This window comes from Rana temporaria, chromosome 4, assembly GCF_905171775.1.
Source record: "Rana temporaria chromosome 4, aRanTem1.1, whole genome shotgun sequence".
Taxonomy (NCBI): domain Eukaryota; kingdom Metazoa; phylum Chordata; class Amphibia; order Anura; family Ranidae; genus Rana; species Rana temporaria.
Genome location: NC_053492.1, coordinates 439042235 through 439058064, shown reverse-complemented (window position 1 = coordinate 439058064; position 15830 = coordinate 439042235). Strand labels below are relative to the sequence as shown.

Genomic DNA, 15830 nt, shown 5'->3' with positions numbered 1-15830 from the left:
ATAAATTAGGTTTTGATTTCTGTAAGCTAGAAGAAATTTTGAGCCTGAGCCAATGTTAATTCTGGGAATACATTTAAAAAAAAAACAGTATCTCACAAAAGTGAGTGCACCCTCACATTTTTGTAAATATATTATTCTAACTTTTCTTGTGAAAACACTAAAGAATTGGCACTTTGCTACAATGTAAAGTAGTGAGTATACAGTTTGTATAACAGTGTAAATTTACTGTTCCCTCATAATAACTCAACACAGCCATTAATGTCTAAACAGCTGGCAACAAAAGTGAGTACACCCCTAAGTGAAAAGGTCCAAATTGGGCCCAAAGTGTCAATATTTTGTGTGACCACCATTATTTTCCAGCACTCACTTAACCATCTTGGGCATGGAGTTCACCAGAGCTTCACAGGTTGTCACTGGAGTCCTTTTCCACTCCTCCATGATGACATCACGGAGTTGGTGGATGTTAGAGACCTTTACCCTCAGCTTCTTTAGCAAGGCAGTGGTCGTCTTGGAGCTGTGTTTGGGATCGTTTTCATGTTGGCATACTGCCCTGTGGCCCAGTCTCTGAAGGGAGGGGATCATGCTCTGCTTCAGTATGTACATGTTGGCATTCATGGTTCCCTCAATGAACTGTAGCTCCCCAGTGCCGATGCACTTATGCAGCCCCAGACCATGACACTCCCACCACCATGCTTGCCTGTAGGCAAGACAAAATTGTATTTGTCCTCCTCACCTGGTTGCCATCACACAAGCATGACAGCATCTGAACCAAATAAGTTTATCTTGGTCTCATCGGACCACAGGACATGGTTCCACTAATTCATGTCCTTAGTCTAACTGTTTGCATGGTTTCTTGTGCATCATCTTTAGAAGAGGCTTCCTTCTGGGACCAATTTTATGCAGTGTGTGGTGTATGGTCTGAGCATTGACAAGCTGACCTCCCACCCCTTCAACCTCTGCAGCAATGCTGGCAGCACTCATACGTCTATTTCCCCAAAGACAACCTCTGGATATGACGCTGAGCACGTGCACTCAACCACTATGGTCGACCATGACGAGGCCTGTTCTGAGTGGAACCTGTCCTGTTAAACCGCTGTATAGTCTTGGCCACCATGCTGCAGCTCAGTTGTATAGTCTTATAGCTTAGGCCATCCTTATGTAGAGCAACATTTTTTTTTCCAGATCCTCAGAGCTCCTTACCATGAGGTGCCATGTTGAACTTCCAGTGACCAGTATGAAAGAGTGTGAGCGATAACACCAAATTTAACACACCTGCTCCCAATTCACACCTGAGACCTCGTAACACCAACGAGTCACATGATACTGAGCAGGGAAAATGGGTAATTGGGCCCAATTTGGACATTTTCACTTGGGGGTGTACTCTTTTGTTGCCAGCAGTTTAGACATTAATGGCTGTGTGTTAGATTTATTTTGAGAGGACAGCAAATTTACACTGTTATACAAGCTGTACACTCACTACTTTACATTGTAGCAAAGTGTAACTTCTTCAGTGTTGTCACATGAAAAAATATTTATAAAAACATGAGGGGTGTACTCACTTTTGCTCAGTGCTGTGTGTGTATATATATATATATATATATATATATATATATATATATATACATATTGTGACAGGAAGTCAGGTAAATCTGGGGGTGTTGTCACAGACGGGAGATACATTTCTGCTTTGTTTAGAAAATTCACCAACTACTATCAGGTGTCGGCTGCAGAGGTAGCCAGAAAGGTTTAAGGACGTTGGATAGCTTCAGCTGTTCAGAATGAGAAAATTAAGGCCTCTATAAGTTGTCCAGAGGATGACTACTTAATGCTGCATCCTGAGGCTTGTTGAGTTAAGGAGAGCAGTGAGCTGAGGAAGACGTCTGAAGGTGAAGTGGTTGTTGATATTTTTGCTGTGTGATAAGAAAAATCAAAAATACTATTGTTTTCTGCTGGAAGACCAACAGTGTCTGCCCAGCAGTAGACTGTGCCAGACTCCATAGGTAGGTTCCTGTGTTGTGAAGGTAGACGGCCCAAGTGGCCAGGGTTTATTTTATGTTTTGTTTTGTTTATGCTGTTTGGATGCATGCACTTGTTTCCAGCAATATGGAAGAATAAACCATAACCCTTGTTTTTTCAACCACCCACGGCTGCCTCTCTGTATAATTCAGTGTGTAGTGAACTCACTCAGGAGGTCACACACCCCTGCTAAAAAAAAATTGATCGTCTGTGGGTACGTCCATCGGTTAAAAAAAATGCATGCTCAGAAACAAGTCGACTCATGCTTGGAAGCATTGAACACCGCATTCTGACACGATCGTTTTTTTAACTGATGGTGTGTAGGCACGACTGATCATCAGTCAGCTTCATCGGATAACCTATCGTGTGTACAGGGCATAACAAATTATACAAAACAGGTGCTAATGATCATCATATTTCAAATGTAGGTTGAAACACAGACATTAACTGGAACAGAAACAAGCTGTGTTTTTAGGTGTAAAACTGGGTGTGGAACAGTAAAAACTGCTACTAAGGTGAGGTTGTGGAAGACAATTTAATGTCACAGAATAAATGTAACAATAGAAGAGTGATGAGTACAAACAGGGGACCTCTACAGGTAGATTATTTGCAGCCTCTGAGGTGTAAAATTTAGTTTGAGTTATCCTCAAAACTTTCCTCCAAGGACTCCCTATCCAGGGTCCGAATGTCTGCCCTCCACTGGTCCCACATCAATGATGTCAATAGTCTGCCTTTTTTTTAAATAAATTGATAGCTAGAAACAGAATCGCTGAAAATTATTAGGATTGTATCATATTCACTTATATGAAATCCCAGCGTGGAAGCATGGTGCTTACATACCCTTCTACAGCATACATCTATGAATTAAGCTGTATAAATTGATAGTTTCAGCTCCTAGACTTAGTGCTGGAGTCTAGCTGTCATTGACATCCCATGGTTCCAATGCTGGAGTCCAGGTGCCTTCTTAAAATGCCACATGGGACTGAAATGGTTAATAAACCATTTTTGCAATATCACGTTATGGGCGTTTTTGTTTTTAAGAAGAAATATGAGAGGTCCATGTCAGTCTGCACCTGCCAATTGAGAGATCTGCAATTGTGTTTGAATAAAGAAGAGGATTGATGATGGAGATTTTCCTGCCTAAGATGCTACTGACCTTCTGTTGATTTAGGGGTCAGTTCCATCTGGGGAATTGATCGCATTGGTGGAGTTGTTGGTTTGAAGAACATCATTACAGCATGCAGCTAAGGGAGATCACAGATCCTTTGTCGATAACAAAATACTACGTATACAATATTTGGACACTTTATTTGGACATTTATTAGATTTACACCAATACTTAACATTATTTTTTGTGTTATGTTTTTTTATTAGAATCACATTATAGTAGTACTGGAGTTTATAAATTGTGGGTAGAGCGCTGTGCATGCTCACTTAATTTTAATCTGTGACAAATATAGTTCGGGTGTATATCCAAGCTTGACACATCACAGCTATGGAGGGGTGAGACAGGGCAGGACTGGGACAAAAATGTGGCCCTGGACATCATCCAGACCGGCCCACTTTAATTTTGCAAACACGCACAAAAACCATATATAAACTATACGCAATTGCGCAAAAAAAGCCTCCTCCTTAGATTAGGGTCCCAGAGAGCCCCTGCCTTGCATCAGAGTCCCCAGAGAGCCCCTGCCGTGCATCAGGGTCCCCAGAGATCCCCCCGCCTTGCATCAGTGTCCCCAGAGAGCCCCGCCTTGCATCAGGGTCCCCAGAGAGCCCCCACTTTGCATCAGGGTCCCCAAAGAGCCCCACCTAACATTAGAGTCCCCAGAGAGCCTCAGCCTTCCATCATGGTCCCCAGAGAGCCCCCACTTACACCAGGGTCCCTAGAGAGCCCCCCACTTACATCAGGGTCTCCAGAGAGCCCCCCCACTTACATCATGGCCCTAAAGAGAGCCCCTCCACTTGCTTCAGGGTCTCCAGAGTGCTGCTCCTTACATCAGGGTCACCCGAGAGAGGAGGGGCAGTGATAGATGATGTAATCTCTCTGTTGCCCGTGGCTGCACAGTGAGGGCGGAACAGCGGTGATGCAGGGTGGGCGATGAGAGATGATCTCATCTCTCTGCTCTCTTGCCCACCCCGCTCTCTGGCTCTCCCATGATGCCCGCCACATGGCTGCAGAGAGGCCATGGCCCGGTAGTGGGCCACAGCCCTGTGGTTGTGGACCCATGGGACTCGGGGCTATGGGCCCAGCGATGTCGCTGAAACCGGCCCACTGCGAAAGTCCCGGGAGTCCCAATAGCCAGTACATGCCCGAGTAGGGATGATTTTCTTTCTGGAGCCCCAGACAGTATTAAAGGAGTTGTAAAGGCAGAAGGTTTTTTATCTTGATGCATCAAAGTGTTAGGCAGGGGCTCTCTGGGGATCCTGAGGCAAGGCGGGGGCTCTCTGGGGACCCTGATGCAAGGCGGGGGCTCTCTGGGGACCCTGATGCAAGGTGGGGGCTCTCTGGGGGCCCTAATGCAAGGCGGGGGGCTCTCTGGGGACCCTGATGCAAGGTGGGGGGCTCTCTGGGGACACTAATGCAAGGCGGGGGCTCTCTGGGGACCCTGATGCTAGGCAAGGGCTCTCTGGGGATCCTGATGCAAGGCAGGGGCTCTCTGGGGACTCTGATGGTATGCATCAAAGTTAGTCAGCCAATCAGGTCGGGGCTCCGTGTCCGAATGGATACACGGAGCTCTGACTCAACTTGTGTGCCACCTGTAGCAAGCTGCTGGCTGAGGGGCTCTCAAAGGAGGGAGGGGACAGGAGCAGCAAAGAGGGACCTGAGAAGAGGAGGATCAGGGCTGTTTTGTGCAAAACCAACTGCAGAGAGGAGTTAAAGGGTCACTAAAGGAAAAAAAATGTTTTGCTGAAATGACTGTTTACAGGGTATAGAGACATAATAGTTAACTGATTCCTTTTAAAATGATTAAAAATAGATAAAAAACAATAATATAATGTACCTACAGTTTAGTTTCGTTTTTGCTGTTGTTTCCTGGTTCTCTGATGTACAGAGCCAGAGAGCCAATAGAGGGCACTGAAGGTTTTGCAAAACGAAACTGGATTGGTGCTGAGGGGTTATAGACACACAGTAATCACACCTCCTTGATTAGTCACCACAGTGAGAAATCTCCCAGTACTGTGGTGATCAGGAAACAGACAACCAGGAAGTGTTCAGAACAGAGAGGAATTACAGCAACATCAAAGCAAAAACAAACAATGAGGACATGAACCCAGGACTGCAGTAAAGTAAAGGAAGCTATTTAGCTAAAAAAAAAAATCCTTTAGCGACCCTTTAAGTATAAGGCCGCGTACACACGGGCAAACATGTACGATGAAACCGGTCCCACGGACCGTTTTCACCGTACATGTCTGCCCGGGGATTTCTGTACGATGGCTGTACTAACCATCGTACAGAAATCCGCGCGTAAACAATACGCGGGGCGTGTCCGCGCCGTCGCCGCGGCGACGTGGGCGGGCCTGCCAGTTAAATGCTTCCACGCATGCATCAAAGTCATTCGACGCATGCGAGGGATGGCGGGCGCTCGGACATGTACGGTAGGTCTGTACAGACGACCGAACATGTCCGAGCGGGCAGGATTCCAGTGGACTGTTTTAAAACAAGTCCAGAAATATTTGCCCGCTGGGAAAAGGCCCGGCGGGCAAATGTTTGCTGGAATCCTGCACGCTCAGGCCTACACACGACCAAACATGTCTGCTGAAACTGGTCCGCGGACCAGTTTCAGCAGACATGTTCGGTCGTCTGTACGGCCCATTACATGTTTGTTATTTTTATTTTACGAGCCTTTAAAATCACTTTAAAGACCAGGTTGAATCTATCAGTTGGAAACCTGAACTGAAATTTTGGCTCTTGTATTATAAGTGGCTTTTATAGTTTTTTGTTAAATTGTCTGACCCATTGCTAGAGAGATTCTCTATCACTTCAATCCGTGCTTCAGAGCAACGTGTCATGCTCCTGCTGCCCTTTCTTGTTCAACTCTCATTAAACGAAATCAAGTGAAATTCTGTTTGACACAACGTATCTCATTTATCGGCGTTGTAATTTCCTGGTACTTGAAATGTCTCTTTTCCCAGGATTGCTCCTCTGCAGTCAGCGAAAAGATCTTGTCACAGATGCAAGATCTTCAAACCTAACTCCATCCAGTAACAAGCTGGCAGTTATGTAATGTCAATGAGTAAACATTACCTGGCGCGTTTCAGGTGTACTGCAGAGATCTGGGGAATTAATCTCGTCTCACAAGAAGTAGATTTTATCCCTTTATAAACGTCATTCCCATCACACAAACACGGTGCAGATTGACTCAGTCTTTGCTCAATGATTGACAATGTAGTAGTTAGTCTGCTCTTTCCCGCTGAGATGTGGGGAGAATTGACTTCATCAACAGTAAGGGTTCATGTTGACGGATGTTTAAGACGCTTTACATCAGGGTATGCTCTGCGCTTCTGGAAAGGATCCTCCACCTGCTGCTTATTGGGTTTATTAAACCTTATAGACAGTGGTCCTTCAGAATCCACATCCGCTTGGATGCAAAAGCAACTCTGAAGGAACATCTCCTGTTCAAAAGCTTTGCACTGTGCTGGGCTAAACAGCCAAATGCTTAAAGCACATTGCAGGGATACTGATTGTAGCAGCGGGAGGCTCTGATCGCCTGCAATTAGTGCAGTTTGATGGAGACATTGCTTACACAGCCTCTTAAACAGCTGGCTACATGAATATTAAGCTTGCTTAGAATGCTGTTATTTGCAAAAATTGTGGACACTAACGCAGTTATTATTTCAGTTATAGACAGATGCTGGTAGGTTGTCTAAATGTTTCCTTATTTCCTTATAGTTCATTATTTATTTTTTATGCCCATATCATTTTTTTTTGCTTTATCACCTATATTATATGGTTTAAAACTTTATTGGGACGTCATTAAAAATTCAATCGGTCAATTGAATTTTTGAGTAGAGTGTATTACTGCACTTCTGAACTTCAATTTAGCATTTATATGAGTTTTTTATGCACTTGATAATTTTTTTATCTTGTCATTATAAAAAAAAAAAAATTCTCTATTTGATCACTTAAAATTAATGAATTAACCAATTTTTGGTACAAAGTGGTTTTGCACTTTATGTGGACACAAAAGTGTAGCGCTCTGATACAAAAACAGGTGTGAAAGTGAAAATCCAAACCATGTGTAGCTAGTATGCAATAGTGTGAACTGCACATATATATGAGGACACAATTATCAATAAAAAATGTCCAAAAATAAACAAAATAAAAAATTAAATGAAGCAATGTTCAAAATTGAAGAGAGAGATGAGATCTTCCAAAGATGAGTGAATAAATGTGAATCTCCAAAAGAAGAAATATCCCATCACCAGTGTGAATGCAGGCTTACCGGAACGTATGGACTCTGTGAAATGTATATTTCCAGAGCCAATCAGGTTTGGTATAACTGGAAACCACGGTGTGGAGTTGCTTCAGGCAGGGGTCAGCGAATGATCTTAAAGCGATAACCTAGGGAGAACTGGAAGGTCTCTCACTCAGGGAATGCAGGAGATGGTCATCCGTGTTTAAAATTCACATAGAAACGTAGAAAAAGAAAAGAGGGGACGCCATAGTGTAATACCGTCAAAAAATCAGTTTTAGGTTTAATTAAAAGTTGCACTTACATGTCATATGAGAATATAGCGCACTTCAATAAAATGATGGCAACATTGGAGTCTTCCCTGACGGGTTTCGTGTAAGTACACGTTGTCAAAAGGGTGAAGGTTTTGCACTTTAATTCTTAGTAACCAGTGTTTTTTTTTTTTCACTTTAATTATTCATTTATTTTGATCATCCTATTCACTTGTTGGTTTTGATCAAAAATTAAATTTCTTTTTTTTTGCGTATCTTTTTTTTTGTGTGTGTGTATATTGTGACAGGAAGTCAGGTAAATCTGTGGGTGTTGTCACAGACGGAACATTTCTGCCTTGTTTAGACAATACACCAATTGTTATTAGGCATCGGCTGGAAAATGTAGCCAGGAAGGCTAAGGGCCGTTGGAAGACTCCAGCTGTTCAGAGTGAGGCAATTAAGGCCTCTGTAAGAAGTCCAGAGGGTTACCACTAATTGCTGCATCATTCCTAAGGCTTTGTGAGTAGGAGAGCAGCGTACTGAAAGTCTTCTGAGGAGGAGAGGAGTGATTTTTCTGTGTGATAAAAATCAAAAGACTATTGTTTTGTGCTGTACGACCAGCACTGTCTGCCCAGCGCTAGGCTGAGTCAGACTCCATAGATAGGTTCCTGTGTGGAAGGTAGACGCCCAGAGTGGCTAGGGTTTATTTTATGTTTGATTTTGTTTATGCTGTTTGGATGCTTGCAATTGTTTTCCAGCAAGATGGAAAAATAAACCAAAAACTTTGTTTTCAACCGTCTTCGACTGCCAGTCTGTATAAATTCAGTGTGTGGTGAACCCATCCAAGGGGTCACACACCCCGCTACCGAGCTAACCCCTCACAATATATATATATATATATATATATATATATATATATATATATATATATATATATATATATATATATATATATATATATATATATATATATTGTTTATGAATTACGTATTTAATTGCTAGAGATTGCAGCACTAATATACCTTTACCTTTTAATATAATTTATAATTTCCTAGTTTGCATGGTACGAATTATTTAGTTATCTGGGTAAGCGCAGAATTAACCAAACCATATACAAGTTCATTATTGTTTCACCACGCAAAGGGTAACTTCCCTTTCCTGGAAAGAAAATCGCAAAAAAAAAAAAATACTATAGCATATACAATTGCGACACAAGTCATATTGTAATTAAATGTTATTAAAATTGAGCTTTCCTTTTGGTTTCAGGCTTCCTATGTTGTCCTCCAACCTGATCATTGGACAGTGAATAAGCATAATCACCTTTCTTTTCTTTCAACTACAGTACTAGAAAATTAAACATATAGATATATTTTTATATATATATATATATATATATATATATATATAAATATATATATATATATAGTTCAACTGTGCATTGAGCCGAGATCATGTAGTTTCCACTTTCAAATCCATCATAGAGGTTGGAGGGGTGGACCTTCCCTTTTAGGGTATAAAGCCTGGGACTATGAAGACTATTTAGCCTATGGTTCCTGATTTCACAGTTTATCAGAGCATTGTGTACATTCAAAAGTAATGTAAAGTCTGTTCTATCGAAAGAATTGCGTGAAATTACAAATGTTAGTGTTGCTTTTACTGCAGTCCATTAGATCCCATAGCTAATGTTTCAAATGTTGTCTTTTATTAAAGTTTTGAATCGGATTGGTTGCTAAAGAGCAGTAAAGGCGAACCTTGGCACACCAGATGTTTTGGAACTACATTTCCCACGATGCTCAACTACACCGCAGAGTGCATGAGCATCATGGGAAATGTAGTTCCAAAACATCTGGGGTGCCAAGGTTCACCATTACTGCTATAGAGTAACACATTCAGATGTTTATTGCACATGGCAAATAGTCGGAGGCTTTTTCATATTGCCAATGGAGAATTGGCATCTACACGGCATGGAATAAATAGGGCAAAAGATCTCCTGGAGCGTGGGTTCTGAACTGAATGAATCCATACCCAATCGGGGTATGCATACCATATTATAGGATCTGTGAGACTCAGGCCCCATACACACGATAGAATTTATCCGCAGATACGGTTCAGCGGACCGTATCCACGGATAAATCCTCTCTAAGATTTCAGAGGATTTCAATGCGATGGCGTGTACACACCATCGCATTGAAATCCGCGCTGAAATCCTCTGCCGATGACGTGTCGCGCCGTCGCCGCTATTATGACGCGGCGACGGGCGCGACGCTGTCATATAAGGAATTCCACGCATGCGTCTATTCATTACGGCGCGTGCGGGGAATCCCTTTGGACGGATGGATCCGGTAAGTCTGTACAGACGAGCGGATCCATCCGTTGGAATGGATTCCAGCAGATAGATATTCTGTGCATGTCGACAAATATTTATCTGCTGGAAATCCATTCCAGGGGAGATTTATCTGCGGATAAATATCCGTTGGCGTGTACACACCATAGGATCTATCCGCAGAAACCCATTTGATGGGATTTATCTGCGGATAGATTCTATGGTGTGTATGGGGCCTCAGGATCTCAGATTTAAAAAAATAAAACAAGATTCTCTGAACATAAAAATGATAGTAGACACAGCGATTTGATGTGTCAGATGATATGCCTATAACATTGTCAGGAGCAGGACTGACAAATGTTTTATTGCTCATACACAACAGCAGTTAGCTTTAACTGTAGCTAGTGTATGTATTATTAATGTGCAGTTTTCATTTGAATAAATGAGATATAATACTAATAATGTTTAGAGATTATATTTTTTGCTATCAATATATAAATTAAAACCAGACTATGGACATCATTTGATTTCTACAGTCTGGTGAACAGAGTTTGGGGACATTAAGGGTAATCCATTGGGGGTCTGTAATTGTAAAGCCTTGCACTAGAGCCACTATTGTACATTGAGGGCTGATGTCTGAATGATGCTTGTATCAGAATAAGAGTATTACATGTGACATTGGTAAAATGATCTATACACAAGCTGAGACTCCCATAATTATATATTACGGCATCAATTCTAATCTTGTAGAAGAAAGTAATTTATACCGAGCGTTACACCACTCAGCAACTGTCGTCATGAAAGTCACCTTGGGATGCTGGAATATCTTTTTACTTTCATATGCTCAGAGATGACTAAGTAATGAGCTTAACCAGCTTTTTAAATAATTTAATTTGTGCCAAGCCGACGTTTGAGAACAGTCATTAACCTCCACCTGTAAAGAAAATGTGTAATTTTTTTATTGCAACAGCAGGCCTAAATAAAGCATTTTTCTGTGTTGGTTGAAGTGGGGCAAGGGGTAATCTTAGTGGGGTTTCCTCAATGTCTGGATGCCAAAGTATAATTTGCTGCCTCTCCCTTCCTGAACAAGACAGAGTGACAGTTTGGGTTTTCCGCTGAGCTACATGTTGTCAAACCAGGTCTCCTCCATCTCTATGCCTGGATGGGTGAACCACATTGGGATCCCAAACAGCAGAGAAGCCCTCATGGGTTATGGCCTCATCCCCACACTCTCAAAAACAGAATAGGTTTTTGGTGTACTTCCTGTTTAAAGTGAATCTGAATTGTACTTGAACCTTACAGCAGTTTAATAACACTAACTAACCTTATTCAGTATGTAATCGGCAATGTACAATGAGCATTTAAAGGATAAGTGCATTAATTGGATGACAGACAAGCTTCCCTTTGAAGTTATTGCATGTGTGGATATCTCTGAAAGCTCTTGGGTAAGGATTGTGCAGTGCAAATGAAGATGGGGAAGAGGGTCTAGAGAAGCATAAATGCACTACTCCTATGATCTTAAGAGATCATCAGAAATCATTCAACAAATTGAAGACAACCTGATTGCAATGAATTACGGAACTTTTCGCATCCTGAGGTATGTTCCAAACACTCATTCAAACTGGGACTGCCATGTAGATGAGTGTGAAGTGCCTTGAACATTATAAACAAAGCTAAGGCCAGCCATAGATGGAGCAAATTTATTTATTGCAACCATGGGTTGCAGGTAAGGAATTAAGTTGATTCCCTGATCAACACAGACCGTGTTTGATGCGGAAATTCCTCCTGCTGAGCCATTGTCTTCTTCTCTTCTTGTCTTGTGCCGCCCCAATGGGGCATAGAATTGTTATATAGATTGTTTCTCTGAACCATTTTCTATGGAAGTTATGTATATAGTTCACATGCTGCCATCTAGTGACATTTTGTGTTAATGCATTTGTATTTCTATGTTTCTTTGATTTATGACACACTTCCTTTCTATGTAATGCTCCACCCTTCTTCCTGAGTTTTGTACTTCCTGTGTAATGGAGACTGCTAACAGGTCTCATGTAACAGGGCACATGTATTCTGCATAGTAAGCTACAGACAATATCATCTTTTGACCGCATAATACCACAATATATTCATCTGTTGTATCCTGTCATCCGCTGTAACTTGATGTTTCGGATTAAACACCTCTGTGGATGGAAATGGTATTGGTGAGTTCAAGCTAACTGATGAGGATTGTCCTCAGTAATGATATCTGCTTATACATGCCAGGCATAGAGGTCTCACAAGGGATAGATCGCTTCACAACAATCGAAGTCAGAATACCCAGGGAAGGGAGGTGGAAGTCGTCTCACTAGGGACTATTGCATCCATTAGCAATAATTGCAAGAGAATCCATCGGGTTGGTTGTGCTCAAGTTAATCAATTGACCAACTTGGTACATTCAGCCTGCCCATTAACAGTTTGAATCTTGGCCGATTCCTGCTGAACCGGCCAAGATTCGAACCCCTTATGGCAGCCTAACTTCTAATATCTGTACCATGAACTGGATAAGCAAAAACCTTCAGAGACATATTTGATGCTGGTTATTGGTCCTTGACGTATGCTCAGATCATTTTACAGCTACCAGGGAATGATGCACATGGGTAGGGCAATACATAGAACAAACAAAAATCCCACAGCGTTGAGTAACTGGACACTGTGCTGGTGAATTTGTGTATTGCTTGTCAGTTCTTGCTTTGCTTACTAAATAGGCCTGTGTGCGCAGCTGTTTTATCACAGAAATGTTTAACATTGGCATTACTGTAATCTCTTCTCTATTTTGTCTTTAGGCTGGCCGTGGGTTCCTCTTGTAGTTCTTAGCTGTCTCTACTGCTTTGCCCAAGTTGGAATTGAATGGAGCCTGTACATATTTCCCAAATACAAGTACAAATTTCCACTTTGTGCACGGGGGAAGTCAGAAAGATGAAGAGAATTTTTTTTTTTTAAGAAGAAGAAACAGAGCTAAAAAAAAACATCTCTGAATATTGAGGAGGATCTCAGATGGACATCAGTATTCTATTTCCAGTTTTTATACTTCTGCAGATTTTTTCACAATAAAACTTTTTCAGCGTTTCCTGCTTTTCTGCTTTCAGTTATAATGAATGTTGCTGAACAACTAATTATGGCATTGTGTTGGGACAGTTACTTTACATTTGCTGGCAGTCCATAACGAAACTTGAATGCTGGATAATGGTGAGGAGCCACAGCTTTTATAATTTTGATGTAAGAATTCAACTAAGATGAACATAAGTAAAAAGCTATTTTACACAGTTCAAGTACATGAACTTTCTGCTGTAAACCTTCTTGTTGAAAAAACACCATGGGGTAGATTCACATACAAATAGATCGGCGCAGTGTATGTGAGATACGCTACGCCGCTGTAACTTACATTAGGCCGGTTCGAATCCCCAAAATTTGCGCCGTAAGTTACGGTGGCGTAGTGTATCTCAAGCGGCGTAAGGGCGCGGAATTCAAATCGGCGATTAGGAGGCGTGTTTCATTTAAATGAAGCGCGTCCCCGTGCCGAATGAACTGCGCATGTGCCGTCCCAAAATTTCACGCCGTGCATTGCGCTAAATGGACGTAATTTTTTTTAACATGGACGTGACTTCCGTACATTCCGATTCACGGACGACTTACGCAAAAAAAAATAAAAAATTCAAGTTAAACCCGGGAACGACGGCCATACTTAACATGGCAAGTCTAACTATACGCGACGAAATAGCAGCTTTAACTATATGCCGAAAAAAGCCGACTACAGACGCCGTAAAAAAATGCGCCGGCCACTCGTACGTTCGTGGATCGTCGGAAATAGCTAATTTGCATAAACGACGTGAACGCCACCCAGCGGACGCCGAAGTATTGCATCTTAGATCCGAAGGCGTACGAAGACGTACACCTGTCGGATCTAACCAAGAAGCCGTTGTATCTTGTTTTGAGGATTCAAAACAACGATACGACGCGGGAAATTTGAAAGTACGCCGGCGTATCAGTTGATACACCGGCGTACTCGCTCTGTGGATCTGGCCCCTTGTACTTTCAGCTTTTTATTGCTGTCAGTGCCCCCATTGGGTAAATCCACCCCATTAATGAGAATGGTGACCAGGACAAAAAGTTATGGGAAATCCAAACTTTTAACTGTCACCAGAACAGGATCAGAGGGGCGATCCTCCAATGGGAACACCAGTTTCTCTGAAAACTAAGAGGGGGGATTTCTACTTGTTTTGAAACATTACCTGTTGACTCTCTGGAACTGGAAGTAATAAAAAATCTCCTCAATTGAACACAGAAAACTACAAGCATTGAACTTATTCTCTCTGGAGAAGAGACGCTTGAGAGGGGATATAATAAAGATGTACCATTACCGACCATACTGGTGACCCTAGCAGGGAATTTTTTTTTTTTGTGAAAGGGAGTTTAAAAAGACATGCAAATTAGAAGAGAAGCGGTTCAACCTTATACTGCATAGAGGGATTTTTACCGTCAGAGCGGTAAGGATGTGGAATTCTCTTCCACAAGCAGTTGTATCAACAAGGAGCGTTGATGGTTTCAAAAACTATTTGATTGGCACCTTAACCATCACAACATACAGGCATATACGATGTACTATTGACATAAACACACACACACCACAGGTTAAACTGGATGAACTGGTGTCTTTTTTTTTAACCTTACCAACCATGTAACTATGTAACAACAAAAAGCCTACCAGTGGTTTTAACCATCTCTAAAACTTAAGCTGGCCATACACGGTGCAAATTTCTTTCCTGCAATGACAGGTTGCAGGAAAGAAATTTGCTCAATACCCCCATCAACACAGACAGTGTTGGCAGGGGAAATTCCTCCTGTAGAGTCTTTGTGTTCTCCCTGCTGGGAGAAGACAGTGATTATTGCTAGTATCTATACCAGCCACTAGCGATAATCGCTTTTAAGATCCAGCAGGCTAGTTCCTGCTGAACTGGCTAAGACTCGAACAGTTTTTGGCCTGCCTTAGGCCCCTTTCACACGGGGCGGATCAGTAATGATCAGCCCTGTGAACCTCCGCTTGCTCAGCGGGGATCGCTCCGTTGATCCCCGCTGAGCCGGCGGATAACAGGGCGGTCCCCGCACACTGTGCAGGGACCGCCCTGTCGTTTCTCCGCTCTCCCCTATGGGGGGATCAGGTGAACACGGACCGTCTGTCCGTATTCACCCGATCCGATCCGCCAGACGGATGGAAAAGTAGGTTTTTCCTCCGTCACACTTTGGCGGATCGGAGCAGGTCTGATGTCAGCGGGCATGTCACCGCTGACATCCGCGGCTCCATAGAGGAGCACGGAGTGCCTGTTCAGGTCAAGTTTGGGCTTTAGATTTATTTCAAGGCTTCAATCAAACCAGCCTGAATCTTGTTTGTTAACCTTTATATGGAATTTAAAATAAATTGTAACACTTGAATCATGGGTGTTTCCTGAGCTTCCTGTGATTGACTGTCACAAAAATCGCTTGATCAGGAAGTCACTGCTGCAAAAAATAGATATAATTTAGAGATTTGGAGGAGGATGACAGCAATAGAAAGTACTATTTTGGGTTAATAATACATATTTGTCTTTGCCTTCAGTCTCCTCTCGGATTACTAACTTACTAACTGACATATCAGCATGGATGTCACACTACTTCCTTAAACTAAATCCCTATAAAATCGAGCTATTAATATCCCCCCACCCCCCTACCCGTGCCTCCTCCGTGACTTTTCCATCAAAATCAACAATGCAACACCCAGTCCCTCCTCTCACGGCAGGGTACTAGGTGTAATCCTAG

At 42.3% G+C, this 15830-nt stretch overlaps 1 protein-coding gene across 1 annotated transcript in view; it reads left to right on the top strand.

Moving 5' to 3' along the window:
• Positions 1-13107, top strand: part of HHAT (hedgehog acyltransferase) — a 375962-nt gene extending 362855 nt beyond the window's left edge. The window contains exon 12 of the mRNA XM_040351495.1: positions 12824-13107. Within this exon, the coding sequence (XP_040207429.1) occupies positions 12824-12960 (137 nt within the window). The 3' untranslated portion in view covers positions 12961-13107. The remainder of the gene's footprint in view (positions 1-12823) is intronic.
• The last annotated feature ends 2723 nt before the right edge of the window (positions 13108-15830 follow it).